This window comes from Mastomys coucha, unplaced genomic scaffold, assembly GCF_008632895.1.
Source record: "Mastomys coucha isolate ucsf_1 unplaced genomic scaffold, UCSF_Mcou_1 pScaffold14, whole genome shotgun sequence".
In the NCBI taxonomy this organism is placed as follows: Eukaryota; Metazoa; Chordata; class Mammalia; order Rodentia; family Muridae; genus Mastomys; species Mastomys coucha.
The window spans coordinates 53,118,832-53,136,318 of NW_022196896.1; the positions used below are offsets into that span (position 1 = coordinate 53,118,832).

The following is a 17,487-nucleotide window of genomic DNA, read 5'->3' on the forward strand; positions in this document are numbered from 1 at the left end:
AAGAAAAAAGAGAAAGAAAAAGAACCCAAACAAACCCAAATACACTAATCACCCACCACCATCCACATATTCATGAAAATATTAAAATTATAAAATAAATATTTTTGAATAATCCAAAATGCAAAAGGATAAATAACCTGTCAATATGAAAAATAATCTTTGAAAGCATAGAAAAGTCTTTGCTATACAGCAAATTCAAGTAAATTAATATGTCAGGTAAAGTGTGTTTTCAGAAAATTCAACAAATTAGAAGCTCAAAATATACACATAGCACCAACTTTTCACCTTATGTACATTTTAGGGGGGTAAGTTATCAGTTGACTATGAAGATACATATGCAAACATTTGCATACTCCAATTGTGTAAGTTTAAAACACAGCACCATTGTAGGTATTGCATATGAAAGAAAACAAAGGAACAAGCAATTTTAAGTCCAAAACATTGGAAATAAATAAAGTAGACTTGGAAAATAAATAAACGTGGATCTAAATATACAGCAAACTCAATATGAAGTAACTAAAAAGTTATTTTATGCACAGCCATGTTGAAAGTACCGGGCCAGCAGCTCATCTGTTGATAATGAAAACCAGTTCAAATCATGGGTGCATTTAAATAAACTCTGCCTTATGTCAGGCATGCTTCCCAGGAAAACACCGTTCACAGCTTTTCCCACGTTCAGTGGGTTGCTTTTCTAAACCCATTGTCTTTTTTCAATGAACAGACTAAGAGCATCCTCTTATCCCGTGCTCTTTGATACATTTGACTGAAGGGCTCTGGTGGCGTGCTCAGCTTCCATGGTACCCACCAGCTACGTCTCAGCAACATTCTTGTGCCTTGTGCTCAATATTCTAGAAAATCAGTTGTTTCCCAGCCAAGGTTTCACCAAGCAATGAACAGGTAGGGAGTAAGAAAACATTCATTCAAGACCACTGGGATTTTGCTTCCTTTCAGAGCACATTTCTTTCTTTCCTCCAGGGCAGAGGACAGAACCCAGGGTCTTGATGCTTGCTTGCTAGGCAAGCACTCCACCTTGAAGCTAAATCCCTAAGCCCTGAGCACATGGTTTTGAAGCATATCGTGACTTTCCCGTGGAGTCTCTTGGCTTTCCTCTGCTGAGCTGGACCTTTCAATGGTTTCTGAGAAAACATTGCTCTCTGTAAGAGCCCGAGGGCTTCATGTACTCAACATGCCTTTGCTCACCCTCCACTCTCATTTTCCAAGAGAAGACTCCTCTTTTCCCGTCATTACAAATCCTTGTCTTTTCTCTGATGGTGGGTCTAGGGATCACAAAGTCAGAAAAAAGAATGCATAAACGAGCACGAAGGTCTTGCCGGGCTGCGAATGATTGCCAGGTACCAAAGACAGCCTTTACCACCAAGCATGTCTTCGAGAAAACCACTTTTAGTTTACCGTAGGAGACTCACAGACATGGGCATAGGGTCAAGCTGGTTCTTCATTTTTTCATGTTAGCATATGTTCATGCCAGTGAGGAGTGCTCCAAATTGAGCTCATTGCTAGGAAGTCACAAAAGCATTTCAGTAGTTGGCTATGATGATTTTTATCAAGACTCCTTGATAAACGAGTCTCCCATAGTTTTTTTTTTTAATATAAGTTAGAAGCAAATCTCTTATTGCATGTTTTTTTCTTTATAAACCGAATGAATATAGGATGGTATAAGACTTCTTGTAAAAAAATCAGTCATAAGACAGTCAACTTGTACTACTTCAGTCTCAAAAGAGCAGAAAGAAAAATCTAAAGCAATGATAGTAAATTTAAATACAAAGAAAATAATCAAGATAAATTAGAAAAGTTAAAACTCAGGAATCAAAAGCTAGTCATGTCGACGAGTTCACAAAGTCTATGTCGTCTGTGTACCAAAGCGTTTCATGTGATTTCTTCCGAAGAGCCCGTGACAGGCTCGCTTGCATTTTTCTTACGAAGCAGTAGAACTCAGAGCCACAATAAAGCAGAACATATGGAACGAAGTTGGCAAACATCTGAAAATACTGATCTGCAATTACTGTCAGAATAGGACTCAGATGGTTGCTTTGGATGTCTGCCCCTGCATCAGAAAAATAAAATAAAGCGGTCCAAAACTCATAAGCCTTGAGAGCGCTCAGTTGTGAAGCCCGCATTGGCGGCTCAAGTGGCATGGACATATTAGCAGACAGGATGTCTTCCTCGTCTTCTTCACTTCCCACCTGCCTGCTGATGGGGAGGAGCCACAGGATAGAGGCAATCTTCTGGATTACATCTTCCACTGGGTCCCGGGGGCCCTTGAGGCCCTGGGGCACCTGGTGAGCCTGGCAAACCCACTGCTGTGGAAATAAAACACGCCATGAGAATTTGGGTCACACGGGATCCTGCCTGCCTCCCTCTCTCCTTCAGTTGAACACATAAGGTCCACAGGGGAGAAATGCCTATCCTGAGAGGACTGCTTGCAGAGAGATAATAAGTCTATTACCTGAAGATCCAGGAAGCCCTGGACTCCCTGGCAGCCCAATTCCAGGTTCACCTCTTTCTCCCTTCTGTCCTCGGTAGCCTGGGTGAGAGACAATACAAAAGGAGGCGTGAAAGGAGTGTCCAGCACTGACGTGCACACGAAAGTACTGCTTCCTGTGTCCTGCTGTTAACATTGTTTCTTCACTCATCATGAATTTGTATTTACCTCACATTTACTCATTAAGCACAATCGGTTGAGCTCAATAAAGCGTGGAGAACCTGGTAATTATGTAGCTAATCTATTATGTTAAAACAAACCAAGATTTTTGATAGTGAGATTTAGTTTTAAAAGTAATAAAAATCAATCTTGAAAGATACATGTTAAGTACTTCGGGAATTTCTGGATCTCTCCTCTCATAGCATAGCTAAAATGTCTAGTCCTTAGCATTTAAATGTCATAGAAAAGCATTTTGTGTTTTTATCTTAAACTGATTTGACTCAAATTTGTGTTCTGCTGATATTGAGATTATGAGTTGCTTGCTCCTTTATTTCATTTAATTAGTTATTTGTTAACTATTTAGCTCATTTAATTATTGTTAGCACCCAGCACGGCAGATGTGGGCGGGCCCACAGACCTGTCATCAAGACAACGGATATTCCCAGAATTCATTGGGTTCAGCTCCCACCTTTACCTGGGCTGTTACGTCACGATATATATATATATATATATATATATATATATATATATATATATATATATATATGAGTGCTCTCTCTCTTTCTCTTTTTCCTCTTTCTTTCCTCTCTCTTCCGGCGCCGAGGTCCTCACTCCCCCTCCCAATTAAACCTCCTACACGTAGAGCTGTTTGTGTCCGGTGTTTGCAGACGTGCCCGCCACGATTCGATCCCCCATCAAGTATTACACTAAAGCCTGTATTCATATACTGTCTGTTTTCATATACAACAAAGTCCTTTCTGTGTATGTCTTTCCCATTACATGTACCTAGACCCCCATCAGAATTTCTGTTGAAGAGGGCCCACCCATCTATTGTAAACATGTAAGAGAAGATATGAATAATGTATTTAAGTATTATGTGTAGTGGCAATACATATAATACTTTGCAGAATAAGCACAAGACACCTTATCTATCACTGTGTATCTGCAAGGTTCTCTGTGCTTTACTGTGCCCAACCTTGTATTTATGTTTATTGTATGATAAATGTGAACTGGATAGTTAATATATGGTGAGTGGAGAAGCATCAGCAGCATCAGCAGCATGAACTCAGAAAATAGTTCCAGCTTCTGCAGTCACTGCATTCATATGGCCATACCTGCCCCCCCCCCGCCCCACCCCTGACACACACAGAAAATGTGTTCAGCTTCTCTTGTTCTGCTCTACTAACTGGCTGCTGAATCCTTCGGTCATTTTGACTTTGCTCTACTAACTGGCTGCTGAACCCTTTGGCTATTTTGACTTACAATCATGTCCTATTTCCAAGGGCCACCAACTGCTAATTCTTTTTTTTCTTTTGGATAGGTCAGAACTATCCAAGAATTATGAACTATCCCATGGGCCACTGGATTATTTTTTTAAGAGATTTCCTGGATTTAGAAGCTGATGATATCTGAACTTTAAAAACTCAAAAAGAACAGTGACTCCCAGTATGTTCTATTAAAATTGATGGTAGTCTCTCCTCCCTCTCTTCCTCTTCTCTCTCATCTTCATCCCTCCTCATCTTGTTTTCATCTATTAAGTTTACATGTGGGTTCCTTCTGAAATGACCAGGGTCTATACATGTGGCATCCATTTCTCAAGGTTTCTGTCAATTCTTTTTTTTTGAAAACATCAACTACATTTTATAAAAATTCTTCTGCAAAACCTCACCCAAGAAGGTTCGATTCATTAGGAAAGTACATCGTCATTTATATAGGACAGCTAATAGGTCTCCAATGCTCTTGAGCTGTGTCAATTGGACCCTGTGTTGCAGACCCCTTCTGGGAGAGACAGAACATTGAGCAGTGCTTTCTCTCTGCACAATGGGAGGGCCACAGTCACAGCCTAGCATGAGGGCTAACATAAAAATCCTATAGAAATGCTTTTGACTTTAACAAGACAGTCAGTCATCACCCTCTTGGAAGTCTAGAAGGATGCAAACAAAATGGCCTCCTTAGAATCCTCCCTAATAAGCACTCACTGTCCTTTAAGAACACTGTGATAATGGAAGAATATCCACCATTTTTCATTAGTAAGTCTTTGTAGGAGAATGGCCTCCCTTGGGCACATTTCTGATGGCCTCACATCAATTCCTTCCTTACCTCTACAATCTCGTGCTTTGCAGAATAAGCACAGGACACTTTACAAGGTCTTTGACTTTTTTTTAAATCCTTCCTTAAACATATGAAGAGAATAAAGGTGATAAAAAGATCCTTTTCCTGGTGCATGTTTCAAATTGCCACTTTATTTAAATTAAAATGGATTTCTTTCCTGAGCCATGCATCTTTTAGATGAGCCCCCACCCCCACCCCCAGACACAGTTCCCAAGTGTCCACTGTACCCTGGAGCACAGCTCAGCAGACACATTTCCTGCCCCTTTCTCTGCTGTGGTTTGCACTTCACCCTTTGTCAAATGCAACTGCTGTGAGCCACGATGAAGAGGGCTAACCTAGCCAACAGCATTTGAGGTTGATGTTGATGCTTTCTTCCTTCTTTTTAAATAGAAGAGAGAAGAGCATTGGAATTATACATATGGCTTCATCCTCTGATAACTTTATATTTACTTATTACCAGAGAAAACCCTTCAGTTTTTAATGTCCACACAGAGAAGCAGCAAAGATCCAATAGTAGCTGCCACCTTCTCACCTGCTGTTTCTCCTTCTCCCTCTCTCCCTGCTCTACCTCCTCTCTCTCTTCTTCTCTCCCTTCCTTCCTCTCCCTTCTCCTCCCTCCCCTTTTTCTTTCTCGTCTCTCATGAGATTTCTTTGTGGCTTTTAGGGTTACCAGTGTAGTATGGCTATAGGCAAAATTCTTTTAAAATGAATCTCACTTTTTTAAACCTTATTTTCTGCTGTGTTTCTGGAAACTTTAATGTTACAAGGAGTTGAAGTGTCAATCAACGACTTGTAGTCAAGATGTATTCACTGTCAGAAGTCCCATGGGGGAACCAAAGGCTGAGGCAACCACTTCTAAGCATGTTTGTTGTCAGATACTCTGGTGGGACAGCAGTTTTGTCCATTTTAATAGAACTTGTTTTAAGAAAACTGGAAACCATGTGGAGAATTCCTTCAAACTCAAGATTCACACCTCAGATCTCCCTTATAAATAATAGTCTGTGTTTTACACATAGCAGTGGGCTAACCCCACAGAAATCCATTGCAAAGGGGAAGGGGCCATCTTTTGATCAGTTGTCTCAGTAGCAAATATAAGTCTTGTTTTTTCAAGACCTCAACATTATTGACCTAGAATTGTTTCTGACTGAGAACCTTCGAGATGGACCTTCCCAACACTGGGGTGCTTGGAGCTAAGAGCTTATGTGGGAAAGGTGACTCTTGTCTGAACTCTGTTTTACCAGATCACTGCAACTTTCCATTTTGTGTATTCTCGTGGACTACCAAGATCTGAAGGATCCATCCAACATTTTCTACTTGTATCAACAAGGCTTATTCTTCATGTGGTTAAACATCACATCTTCAGACGGCTTTTAAAGGCCTTTCCAGTTCTCATACACCCTTACTTCAAATGAGATAAAAGGTAACAAGCACCTTCCGCACAGGTGTATAGACACAAAAGGCTTCCTTTGAATCTATATGCTTCCCCTTCTCTCAACTGTGAGTCAAACCTCCTGACCTAAGATGAACAGACGATGGGTATTTTAAAAAAACCACAGTGTTGTTTTTGGTTACTTTGTGGGTTCTTTTTTCTTCCATCCTTCTCCACCCTTCTCCTACCCTATCAACCTCCTAACGTTAGGCAGGAGAGAAAAAAAGGATAGAAGGGGATGACAATATTGTTAGAGTACTTCCTGGTGAATAGGGGCATCGAGTTCCTTGGGGCAAGTTTGATCACAGTCCGGATATCTAATTTCTTTTTCTCACTTCTTCATGCATGACTACTTAACAAACTGCAACAAACACAACCAACAACATCCATCCACCAAACAGCTCCCTCTGTTGAGGATCTAGCATTTATATATCCTCTGAACAGTCTCCAGAATTCCAACCATCGCACACTTGTAGAAACTATCTATGCTGGCAAATCCATACTCTTGCTAGAGCATGAGATGAATCATAATCATCTGCTGTGACACAGCCCCATATCCCCATACCTGGAATTAAAATGAAAACATATTCCCATATTCCCACAATATTTCTTTCTGTCTTTGAATTTGTCTCTGTCTCTGTCTCTGTCTCTGTCTTCTCTCTGTCTCTCTTTGTCTCTCTCTGTCTCTCTCTCTCTCTGTCTCTCTCTCTCTGTCTCTCTCTGTGTCTCTCTCTCTCTGTCTCTCTCTCTCTGTGTGTGTGTGTGTGTGTGTGTGTGTTTAAGAAATGAGAATTCTCACTATACTGCAGTGATCTTGAAGCATAGAGTCCAGGTCTTATGCTGATTCTTTCACAATAAGCAGGTGCAGTGTGTTTTCCTTTATCATGAGTTTGGAGGTCAGCAAGAGGGCTTTCTGGTAGCTACTCCTTCCAGCCTGTCCTTTGTGGAATGGAAACTGCACCTGGATATGCTCGTAAGTGGCAAGAACAACTCGAGGCAATAATGGTCTTTGCAGATTCTTGCTCAGGTGGCTAGGACTGGATGTTCAACCCCTGACCACAAATCTACACCTGTGCAGAAGTTCCCATCAGTCTTTAATCACCAGTCTATGTAAGCCCCAGTCCCAGCTTCCTGACAGCATGGTCCATTGAGACAAGATGGTTTTCATTGTCAGGTCACTTAGCTCAGCATACTAGGTCTTTCTCTACTGCTGTGCTTTGGACCAACTGGCTTCTTTCTTGGGGCTCCAACCATGGTGGTCTAAGTACTCTAACTAACAACCTCCTTCCTTACAAAGCCTTTCATAGCTGACAGTGCTTGCTGCCCTGGAAGCAGTCTCTTCTGCTCCCCCATCTTCATACTGCCTCCAAATCCCAGAGACTATCATCTCTGGTAAGTTGAGGGACCCAAGGTAAAGTGCCTAAAATAACAAGACCTCCCATCTCCTCCACAGGCCAGCAAAGCACTGTGTCTGAGTAGGAACTACCATGGACTTCAGTCAGAATCTGGAAACCCACTTGCTGGTGTCTGGGGTTCATCTTCTTCATGGCATGGGTCCTTGTGACTATTTTGAGAGTGGATTTTCTAGTGTCTGCTTTTCTGTCTCTGTCATGTTGAAGAAATGAGAATGTGGGAATGAGAATGTATTGTCTGTCCTCAAGTGGATCCCATACACAGATTACAGATGGCAATTAAAAATGGATTCTGGAGTAGAATTTAGCTCAACTCCAACAAGGTAAACTTCCCAGGATGCTTAGGAATAACGTTGGTGGTAGGAAGGGTGCCTACTTGCTACCACCTACTTTGGCTGTAGCTTCTCTAACCTTGTTTTTATGATTCATATTCACTAAATTTGGCATTTCTCTATCAGAATTCATGAATCATCCAAACACAGGACTATCTAGTCAGTATGCAGAGGGCTAACTATATATATATATTGCAGAACAGCTGTGTCAGAATAATTGAATCAAGCAAAACTCAAGAGCATTTGTCTTCTCCATTTGTCATCAGTGACAATTCATTTTCTTTGCCAACATAAGTTTGGATTTAAAGACCTTAGAAGTCACACAAAGTATCCTTTAAAATTCAAAGATTATTATAGTTATCTGCCTAAGACCTACCCAAGATCAAGCTATCCAAAAATTCTGACAAAGATGGTGTAGATCATCCCCAGGCCCTACACCTTATATGGGAACTATTGGCAGTGGCTACTTGCTGGGGAGGGAGGACTCACTCTTAATGGAGGATATGGCCACTTAGGAGGCCTTCCATGTTCAAGTGCAACCCCTGGATGCAGTACTCTTGTGTACACATGGTAGCACCAACTGGACTTAGTCACATTTTTTCTTTTTTAAAAGAGAGGGGTTTGGGAGGAGCCATGTTGAGGGGGCGTGGAATAGTTAGATGGGGCAGTGAGTAGATATAATATTGCACTGTATACATGTATGAAATTCTCAGAAATAAAAACAGATTCAAAGATTAGGTTTAACCTTTAAAAGTTACTATCTATAAAACTCTACTACAGCGTCAATCTAAACTTCCCCAAGGAGATGTTCGCCCCAAATGACTATTTGTAGCAGAGTCTCCCAGGGCCCCCCTTTTTTTCAATATCTTTAGGGCTCTCAGATGAGAAATCTTGCCTAACAGTAAGATGGCCACAGAAACAACTCTAGGATTTCTTTGTGACAATGATAGAGAAGCAGACAGCATTATTGTTACTCTGGGTACCATTAAAATGAACTTAGAGTAGCAGGCATATTCATTTTAAATTTGAAGTAGTAATAATTAACATTTATCACTAGAAAATAAAATATTAACAAGATAGTCCACAACAAGCCATTTTATACACATCCCATATATATGTTTCAATTGTAATTAGCATATTATAAATTATTTAGGATTATGGCAAGTACATATTACATTTTCAGCCTTACCTTGGGGCCCTGGGTCTCCTGGGGGTCCAGGCAACCCGTCCTTCCCTGGTGGGCCAGGCCTCCCATGAGCTTGAGCAGATAACATTGCTGCTGGCAGCTTAAGCTGGGATAGAAACACAGCCATCCTCTCTTCATTTATGAAAGAAAAAAAAATACTTCATGTGACGGAAGTGTCTTTATGTAAAAGCATTTCCAAACATTTTAAAATGAAGTTGAAAAAAATTCAGTTTATAGCTGAATGAAGCACATATTCTATACCAACTGGTCTGCCTGCTGTCTTTTTTGATAAAATATATAGAATAAATTGCATGGAGTTGTTTAAGACAGAAACAGAACAGCCGGGTCGTTCAAATGGTCTAGGAATTACCAGTGTTCCTGGAACCCAGCAGTGGGTTGGCCAGAACACTTGTCTAATTAACTTCTGGTTATGACTTGGGGAGAATTTTTTTTATAAGAATTGTTTAAAGAATAAATGCAAGGTACTTTCTATCCAAATACTGAACGTGTAGCAATTTTAAGTATATTCAGATTCCTTAACACCTACTTCCACAGTGAGAACCCAATCCCTGTACGTTGAGTGATTATTAGACTTACTTTTCTTATGAAAAGAGAATGCAGAATGGAAAATGCATCACAATGGTCATGAAGGAGCTTTCTGGCTGCTGCTCAGTTAGTTGCTAACCCCAGAGGAAGTCCATTGGCAAGGAGTATGTAGTGGGAACATTCAACATGCTGTCCTGTATGCTTGTGAACTTGGAGGTGTCCTACCCTTCTCCCCAAGTCAAGTAGTAGAATGGTTGCAGCTGACTGGGGTCCTGTCTGTGACTTTACCCCAGATTTAGAGGCTGAAGGATATGACTAAGCGATGCTTCAAGTTGTTGACCCTTCCGACTCCCTAACGTGTGTAGGGATTGCATTTTCTCACATGGCAACCGATGACGTGAACAACACTGCCTTTTCCACAGAGATGTTTAGTCACTGAAAAAGCTTGGCTTCCCTTCACCACTTCAGCTCTATAGTAGGTGGATAATGTCACAAGTAATTTTTACTTATTAAAGAAGGAGTTCTATATTTCCCCAGTACTATGCATTTTCTGGTTGCATGTCCAGCTGGTGTGCCCCTTAGTCAATCAGGCCATTAGGAGGATGACTGCTTTGGTAAGAGGAAAATAGATGCGTCATTGTTGCAGATGAGATGCCTCCCTCTGAATGTAGTGGCAGCAGTAAACATGAGAAAATGTGTCTGTGTGTCTCTCTGAGCCATAGAAAATGTTGGAATGGCGAAGACAAATCACAGGAAATGAACACGTTATCCGTGTTGTTAGAAAGAGCAGGTAAATAAATGTAGGCCATGTTTTGTTAAGCACTAAGTGATATGTCTTTATAAATTAAGTACTTCCTAACACAGGATGCTTTCCCAAGTAGTGCACCATAGGCAATACCATTTATGCATTTAATAGACTGCTTAGAACACAACACTATATATAGGCATTCTGGAGAAAGTGCCCAGAGAAGACAGAGAGTAATGAACTGAACAGATACTCTAAGGGGCTCATCACCAGCTCATGAAAACACCTGTAGAGTTTGTATAGTGGAATGTAACTACTAAGTCCCAGACAGTGATTAATGTCCTGATACATTGAGATGAAAGGGAGCATGCAATGTGGAAAGTTAGCATATTGGGGCTTATTCAGTGGATAAGGGCGATTGCTGCCAAGTATAGGGTCTCAAGTTCAAATCCCTAGCACTCATGTAAAAGCTGTGAGGGTTTGTGTGCATCGGTAACCCCAGTGCTGAGGAGATCAGAGACAGAAAGATCATAGAGACGCTTAGTGATCATCAATCTAGCAGGAAAAGCAAAGTCTAGGTTCGGTGAGAGGCCATGTCACAAGGGAATAAGATGGGGGTGGTAGAGGGGGAACTTTAACATCCTCTGTAGCCTCTGTGAATGTACTTGGCCACATGGGGCACATTCCAGCCAACCCCTACCTGCATACAATACCCCATACAAAGAATGAGGAAAGAAGAAAGTTGGTGTGCTAATGAAACTTAAAAGGACCACAAAATAGTTCAAAGACTCAAAGTATGAAACTATGAATAAAATTTTCAATTTAAAATTAACTTCTGAACTGAGTATATTATTAATTAACTAAACAAAGCCTGCTTGATTTTATTTTTAATTACATTTTTTTTTTTTAAAAAAAAACTCAGGGTCTCATGCAGTCCAGGCTGGCCTTGAACCCCTGGCATTCTAGTTGGGACTCTGCCACACCTGACTTAACATTCTTTGCAGCAAGACCTTGGATTAGGGATTGTGGACTTTCTTACCAACTATTCTTGTTCTGGAATCAAAGAATTAAATCATTTAAACTTATCATTTAAGAACTCTTATCATGTTTTTATAGGCACGTGTACTATAAGGCACATCTGCAGAGCGCCTTCAGATGTTTTGGAATAGTCTGGGACGCCAGATTAGAAATCTGTCAGCTGCTGCAAGACAGTTCTTGTCACTATTGAATTGCTGGTTATTAATTTCACATAGAGCATTGCTCCGTTAAATTTCATCTCAAGAGAATACTTAGTATATTAATCTGGAATCCAGTTTGACAACATCATGAATTCATTTATAAATAAAATCTGCCACCCGGCCCCTTAAATTTGCTTTGGTTATATTTTATATATTGACATTGTAAAAGTCTAATATATGGATGATTGGTTTTAAAATAGAGAAACTAGAAGAGGGACAGTCTTGCCATGATAAGAAGAAACAACGTTGTTAATGTTTCTCCCCACTATGCAATTTCTTCAAAAGACAAATTATCTTAGTAATTGAAAGGTAATTTGTAAAACTAACTTGTAGCTGCGATGGCTCAGTTGGCTAAGGCGCTTGGTGCTAACCCTGAGTGCTTGAGTTCAATCTCTTGGATCCATGTGGTAGAAAAAGAGAATTGAAAAATTTTATTCTGGCCTCCACACATGCTGTGGCACAGGTGTAAACACACGTAGATGTGCACATGGACACACACACACACACACACACACACACACACACACACACACACACCGACAAATAAATGGTTTGAAACATGCCTACTACCTTAAATGCCTAAACAGAAATATTCACCATCCTAATTTTCTTCTCCTTAACCTATGAAATGAATTTAGGAGTACTTTGTTTTGGGAGTTTTTGCTATTTAATAATTTTAGTAAAATACAATAATTTTAAAGAACTACTTCTAGCTGTAAATGAACTGGCTTTAAGCTACATCAAGAAACAGTCATTTAGCAGGAGCTAATTACCTCTTCTGAACCTTACCTTAATGCCCCATAATTGAAAATAATAGTTTCTGAGCATCTAAATGAATTCTGAAGGCCTGTATTCTTAATTGCCTTCCCTCTGTTTTCAGAGCCCCTTTAGTCATTTAAACAGGTTTTTGGCTCTGCTTTCTAATGAGGCAGAAAATTAAAAACTTTAGAAGAGGTGTACATAAACTGTTTATATTCCTCCCGCCTGGGCCAAATGAGAGCCAGCAGTCTGATTGATAGGTGAGACTGACAGATGACTTGGTTCTTAGGAGAATGATCTCATGACAATGCAGACATGAATATTGAAGAAGTAAGAGACATTCAGGTGCCACCTGGCTCTCCCCTGCCTGCTGTTTCACAAATAGAATTTGTAACTTTGTTTTTCAATGAAAAATAATCTTTTCCCCTAATGCCCATTCATGCTTAATTGCCTACTTTCTTAGTATAACATTATCTCCTTATCTTCTGATCCTCCGTTATGAAGCCATTGGTTATGTGATGGATTTCTCAAGGGAAGTGCTCATTACTTAGTAATATTGTTATCTCTTAGCCTTAAGGTTAAAATAAAATTCATTCACAGGGTGAATACCCTGTTTTGGAAATCACTTCTTCGATTAATTTTCCATGGCTTTCCCACAGGTCTTTTAAACACGAAGACTAAAATTATATGTAGTTTTCTCCTATGGGGCAATGTAACAGTAAGTTTTTGTGAGATCTGAATTATTCCCTGAGTTTGTTTTAATTTTTAATAACGTTATGGACTCATTTATTCAGTAGTTCATAATGCTATATCCATTCACAGCCTTTGTAAGCATGTTGCTTTGAAATGTTATGGGTAAAGATAGTAGATTGAACCCACACACCTGCTTTAACTCTCTTGTCTTTCTCTAAACAGCTAGGCAGTGACTCTTCCCCAGCCCAGCAACCAAAGGTTCCCTTTCTGAAAAGGGGAGGGGAAGTGAGATAATTATATTTTAATTAAAATATAAAATGAATAAATAAAGGGAAGAAAGACTATTTCTGCATTGACAGTCCCAGACTTCAGTGAGACTCTGACTTTAATACTATAGTACATAAATAAATAAATAAATAAATGTCCCCACAGAGAGACTTAAGGCACTGAAATGGACAGACCTTCATTTAGAATGCCCAGCTAGCTACTCTATGGGAAAACCACAGTTGGCAAGTTCTACATTCAGTAGGCCTCAGAACATATCCTTATGTATGAGCAGACAACCACAGGTTATTGAAGACAGAGGGAGTCCTGTAAGCCATGTGACTGATTATGTGTGAGTCCCAGACAAACAGAAGCATCAAATGGAAAAACCAGACCATGCTGTGGACAATATGTACTGTATCTCCCAGGATGTGTATCTATTGGATGCCATGTATATGCACAAATATACAAACACTGATAAATATCTTAGCAGTTATAGAGAGGAGAGACATGCTACCTTAAAATAGAACAGGATAATATATTCATCCATATACATTACACATATATGTAAAAATGGAGAAAACATAGGTTTCCTGAACACTGGAAATTCAAAAGCAGAAATAACCTTAACTTTCCTTTTCTCCCTCAGTTGCAGGTCTAGCTTTGGGGATTTAAAGAAAGGAAAGAGTCTGATAGTTTGTGCATACTACTTCATAACTTTTATTCCATATAGATACAAATGCTCAAGAATTGTAGGGTGAGGCCATAGCAAAACCTATGCTTCTTTGATATGGTTTGCTCCTGACTTAATGTGGATAGTATTATTGTCAACTGCTATGTCCTCATAAGGACAAAAGGTGCTAAGCTGAGTCCTCTGGATAGCACCCATCTCTGCTCTATGTGACTGCCTGGCTTGCAAAAATGGCGACATATTGGCCAATTAAAGTGGGAATTTGATCTAATTTTAGAGTGAATGGAATGCATGCTTGTGTACTGTGATCCAGCTGGAACCCAGCTCTGAGATCATGGAGAACTGCTTCCCTTCATTTGTTAGGTTTGGGAAGATGTATTTAGCTTGCTGAAGGACAGGGTAGTGTGGTCTGGAGGATAGCTCAAGGTGAGAGGCCTGTGAGGGTCACCTCAGAAGTTCAAAGAGGACTGTTTAAATCCCTGGAGGAGAACTGAAAACCTGAGTCCTGGTGGAGGGTTTCCCAAGAGGAGCCATCTGACTGAACACCTGGGACAGTGACTAATGCATACATTGGATTCTCCTGAGGACCTGCTTGGGCTCCTGCTGATGAGGAAGGACTTCTCCTGAGGCTATGGGCATGCAGAAGAGTGTGGAGAGACAGCAGGGATGCTTACTGATACCTTCTTTAGTGAAACCTCTAAGAGACAAGCTGTAGATGGATGTGGCTGAACCCCAGCGCTTAACTGTACTGTGCTATTTTGCTGAAACTGCTTTAAAATGTGACAATTAATCTCTCCATTTATGGAAAAGGAAACTGACCTCGCCACAGTATGATTTGTGAAAATGGAGCACCGCTTTTTTATTCTTGGAAAATGGTGTTCAGAAGTCACGGCAAGGGTGATTTCTGAGTGGAAAAAAAAAATCAAATGGACTGAATGAAAATGATTTGAGGGCAAATTAGTTTAAGTGCTAAATAACTATACTATAGGTTTCAGGTATGTTGTGTCGGTGGAGAAGATAGATTTGTCAGGCTGGTGTCAGGAGAGTTATTAGGAGAGGGGATATCTCACGTGGAATTGGAGTTTAAAAGTTTCAAGTGAAAGATTTCCACGAGGTCTCTTTGGAAAAGTATCTTGAGGCTAGGGTATCTGTGGCTTTGGAGGTACATAAGCTCTCTAGAGGATAAAGTGTCTTGCCATTCACTAGGACCCTAGGTGAGAGGCAGCAGGAGAGATGGGGGTGAAGCCAGAGGAGACATGGGGGCGATTCCAGAGCTGTCAGCTTCCTGACTGGGGTTACTCAGTGGTCGAGCAGAAATCTAAAGGGGAAGGACACAGGCTTAGAGGTTGTGCTACTTAGAAGTACGAGTTAGGTGATTTTGCTAGGACCAATTCCCTGACTCTCTGGAGGAGACCCACAGCTGTTCATGGGAGCAGCTACAGAGTGGCTAGCTGGGGCAGTCTGGTGTCTTCTTCGAGGGTTAGTAATGGGTACTTCCCTGGCTGAGTACACAGAAAAAGGATGTCACAGGTCACACCTTTACAGTGTGAACTGGACCTTGAAAATTGTTGCCTGATATATCTCAACATGTTGTTTTTCTTTTCCTGATAACATGTGCTTATAATTTCTGGCATATATATATGTATATATATGTATATATGTGTATATATACGTATATATATATTTAATGATTCTTATTTTGTAATTATGTGTATATGTGGCCAGTGGAGAGCATGAGAGCAGGTGCCCTTGGAGTCAGGAAAAGAGAATCTGATCCTCTGGGGCTGGAATTAAGAATGCTTTTGAAAAAAAAAATGAAAAAAAAAAAAAAAAAGAATGCTTTTGAGCGCCTGGATGTGGGGGCTGAGGACCAAACATAAACTCTTAACCACTGGGTCATCTCCCCAGCCGTTTCTGTGATTACTGATTAACCTCCAGATGCTAGTCTAACTATTGAACTATTTTTCTTCTCTTGAGACAGGGTTGCTCTGTGTAGCTTTGGCTGTCCTGGAACTCGCTCTGTAGACCAGGTTGGCCTCAAATTCACAGAGATCTGCCTGCCTCTGCCTCCCAAGTGCTGGGAGTAAAGGCTTGTGCCACCACTGCCTGGCTATTTCTGAACTCCTAAATATGGCGATAACAAGAATCTTTAAGAAATGGCATTCAGGATTCAGGCCAGGAGGTGGTGGCGCATGCCTTTAATCCCAGCACTTGGGAGGCAGAGGCAGGTGGATTTCTGAGTTCAAGGCCAGTCTGGTCTACGGGTGAGTTCCAGGACGGCCAGGAAAAAAAAAAAAGAAATGGCATTCAGAACCTCATTCCTGAGATAAAGGGTTATCACTGACAGTGGCAGCTGTAAATATTAAAAGTGAGAATAGGATTTTTAGATTTCGATGCAAAAAGCTATGTATCTCGTGCTGTTTTTCTTTGTGTGGTTACAGGCAACTAAAGATACACCTGCTGTGTGAGGCCCTGGAGGTCCTGTGTCCACTGCTGGCTTCATGATGATGACATGTTACGTAGACTTCCATCCTTAGAATGGCTCCTCACACAGCTTAATGCTTTACTGACATTTTCTTAAAATTTTAAAATATATTTTTGAACATTTTCAGTTTGCGGTGAGACCTGAAAACTTGGCCGCTGTCCGTACTTGGTGCTCCCTTGGGAGTATAAGACGTGCTGGGTGCTGAGGAGTGTGCTCCTTCAGGGAAGCAAGCATTTCCAGGGAGGGGAAATGAGCACCTATTTCGTGGTGCTTGCTTCGAAGGCCATAAGACCAAAAGCAAAGGGAAATTTGCAAATTTAAGTGTAATGTTAAAGTCACAAAGAATACTGGCAGTTCAGACATGAGTCAGAAATTGTTTTAATAAATTACCACTTAGAGCAAGGTCAAGATGGGTAGTGGAGATAAAGAAAAATGTAAAGGAACAACAGGAATCCACAATCTCATGAAAATACTCTCTTCTGATATGGGCATAGCTGAAAGCCCCAGTGGGACTCTGCTCTGTCTCTGTTGATTAAGCAAATCACAATAATTTGTATCCAGGCAGTGAGACTTCAGTCTCTAATAAAAAATCTAGCTTACTATAACCAGGGCTCCATTTGCAGCTGAAAGACTGAATGTAGAATCAGGGTATTTTGTGTCAGCAATCTGCTATGCCTGGTGGTGCTTATCAGCGAAAGAGGTTGGAGCCATGAGACCCAGTGCAGGTTTCTTGGCTGGTAACTCCTGCTTTATGGCTCTAACAGCTGAGTGGAATGACTCTCAGCAAATCACTGGACAAAACTATGTGGCATCCTTGTGAACAGATGTAGAGCAAACATATGGATTCGCATTCAGCAAATGATTGGTTAACAGATGAGTTACAAGTGTGGGAAGGAATCTGATGACAATTAGAAAAACCTAAGCCTTCATTCAACT

At 40.6% G+C, this 17,487-nt stretch overlaps 1 protein-coding gene across 2 annotated transcripts in view; it reads right to left on the minus strand.

Annotated features, from left to right (window-relative positions):
* Positions 1-46: 46 nt before the first annotated feature.
* Positions 47-17,487, minus strand: part of Col19a1 (collagen type XIX alpha 1 chain) — a 329,256-nt gene continuing 311,815 nt past the window's right edge. For both annotated transcript variants that reach the window (XM_031367064.1, XM_031367063.1), the window contains 3 exons: positions 9,134-9,262; positions 2,465-2,542; positions 47-2,318 (listed from right to left, as the gene is read on the minus strand). In XM_031367064.1, the coding sequence (XP_031222924.1) occupies positions 2,191-2,318; positions 2,465-2,542; positions 9,134-9,262 (335 nt within the window). In that variant the 3' untranslated portion in view covers positions 47-2,190. The remainder of the gene's footprint in view (positions 2,319-2,464; positions 2,543-9,133; positions 9,263-17,487) is intronic.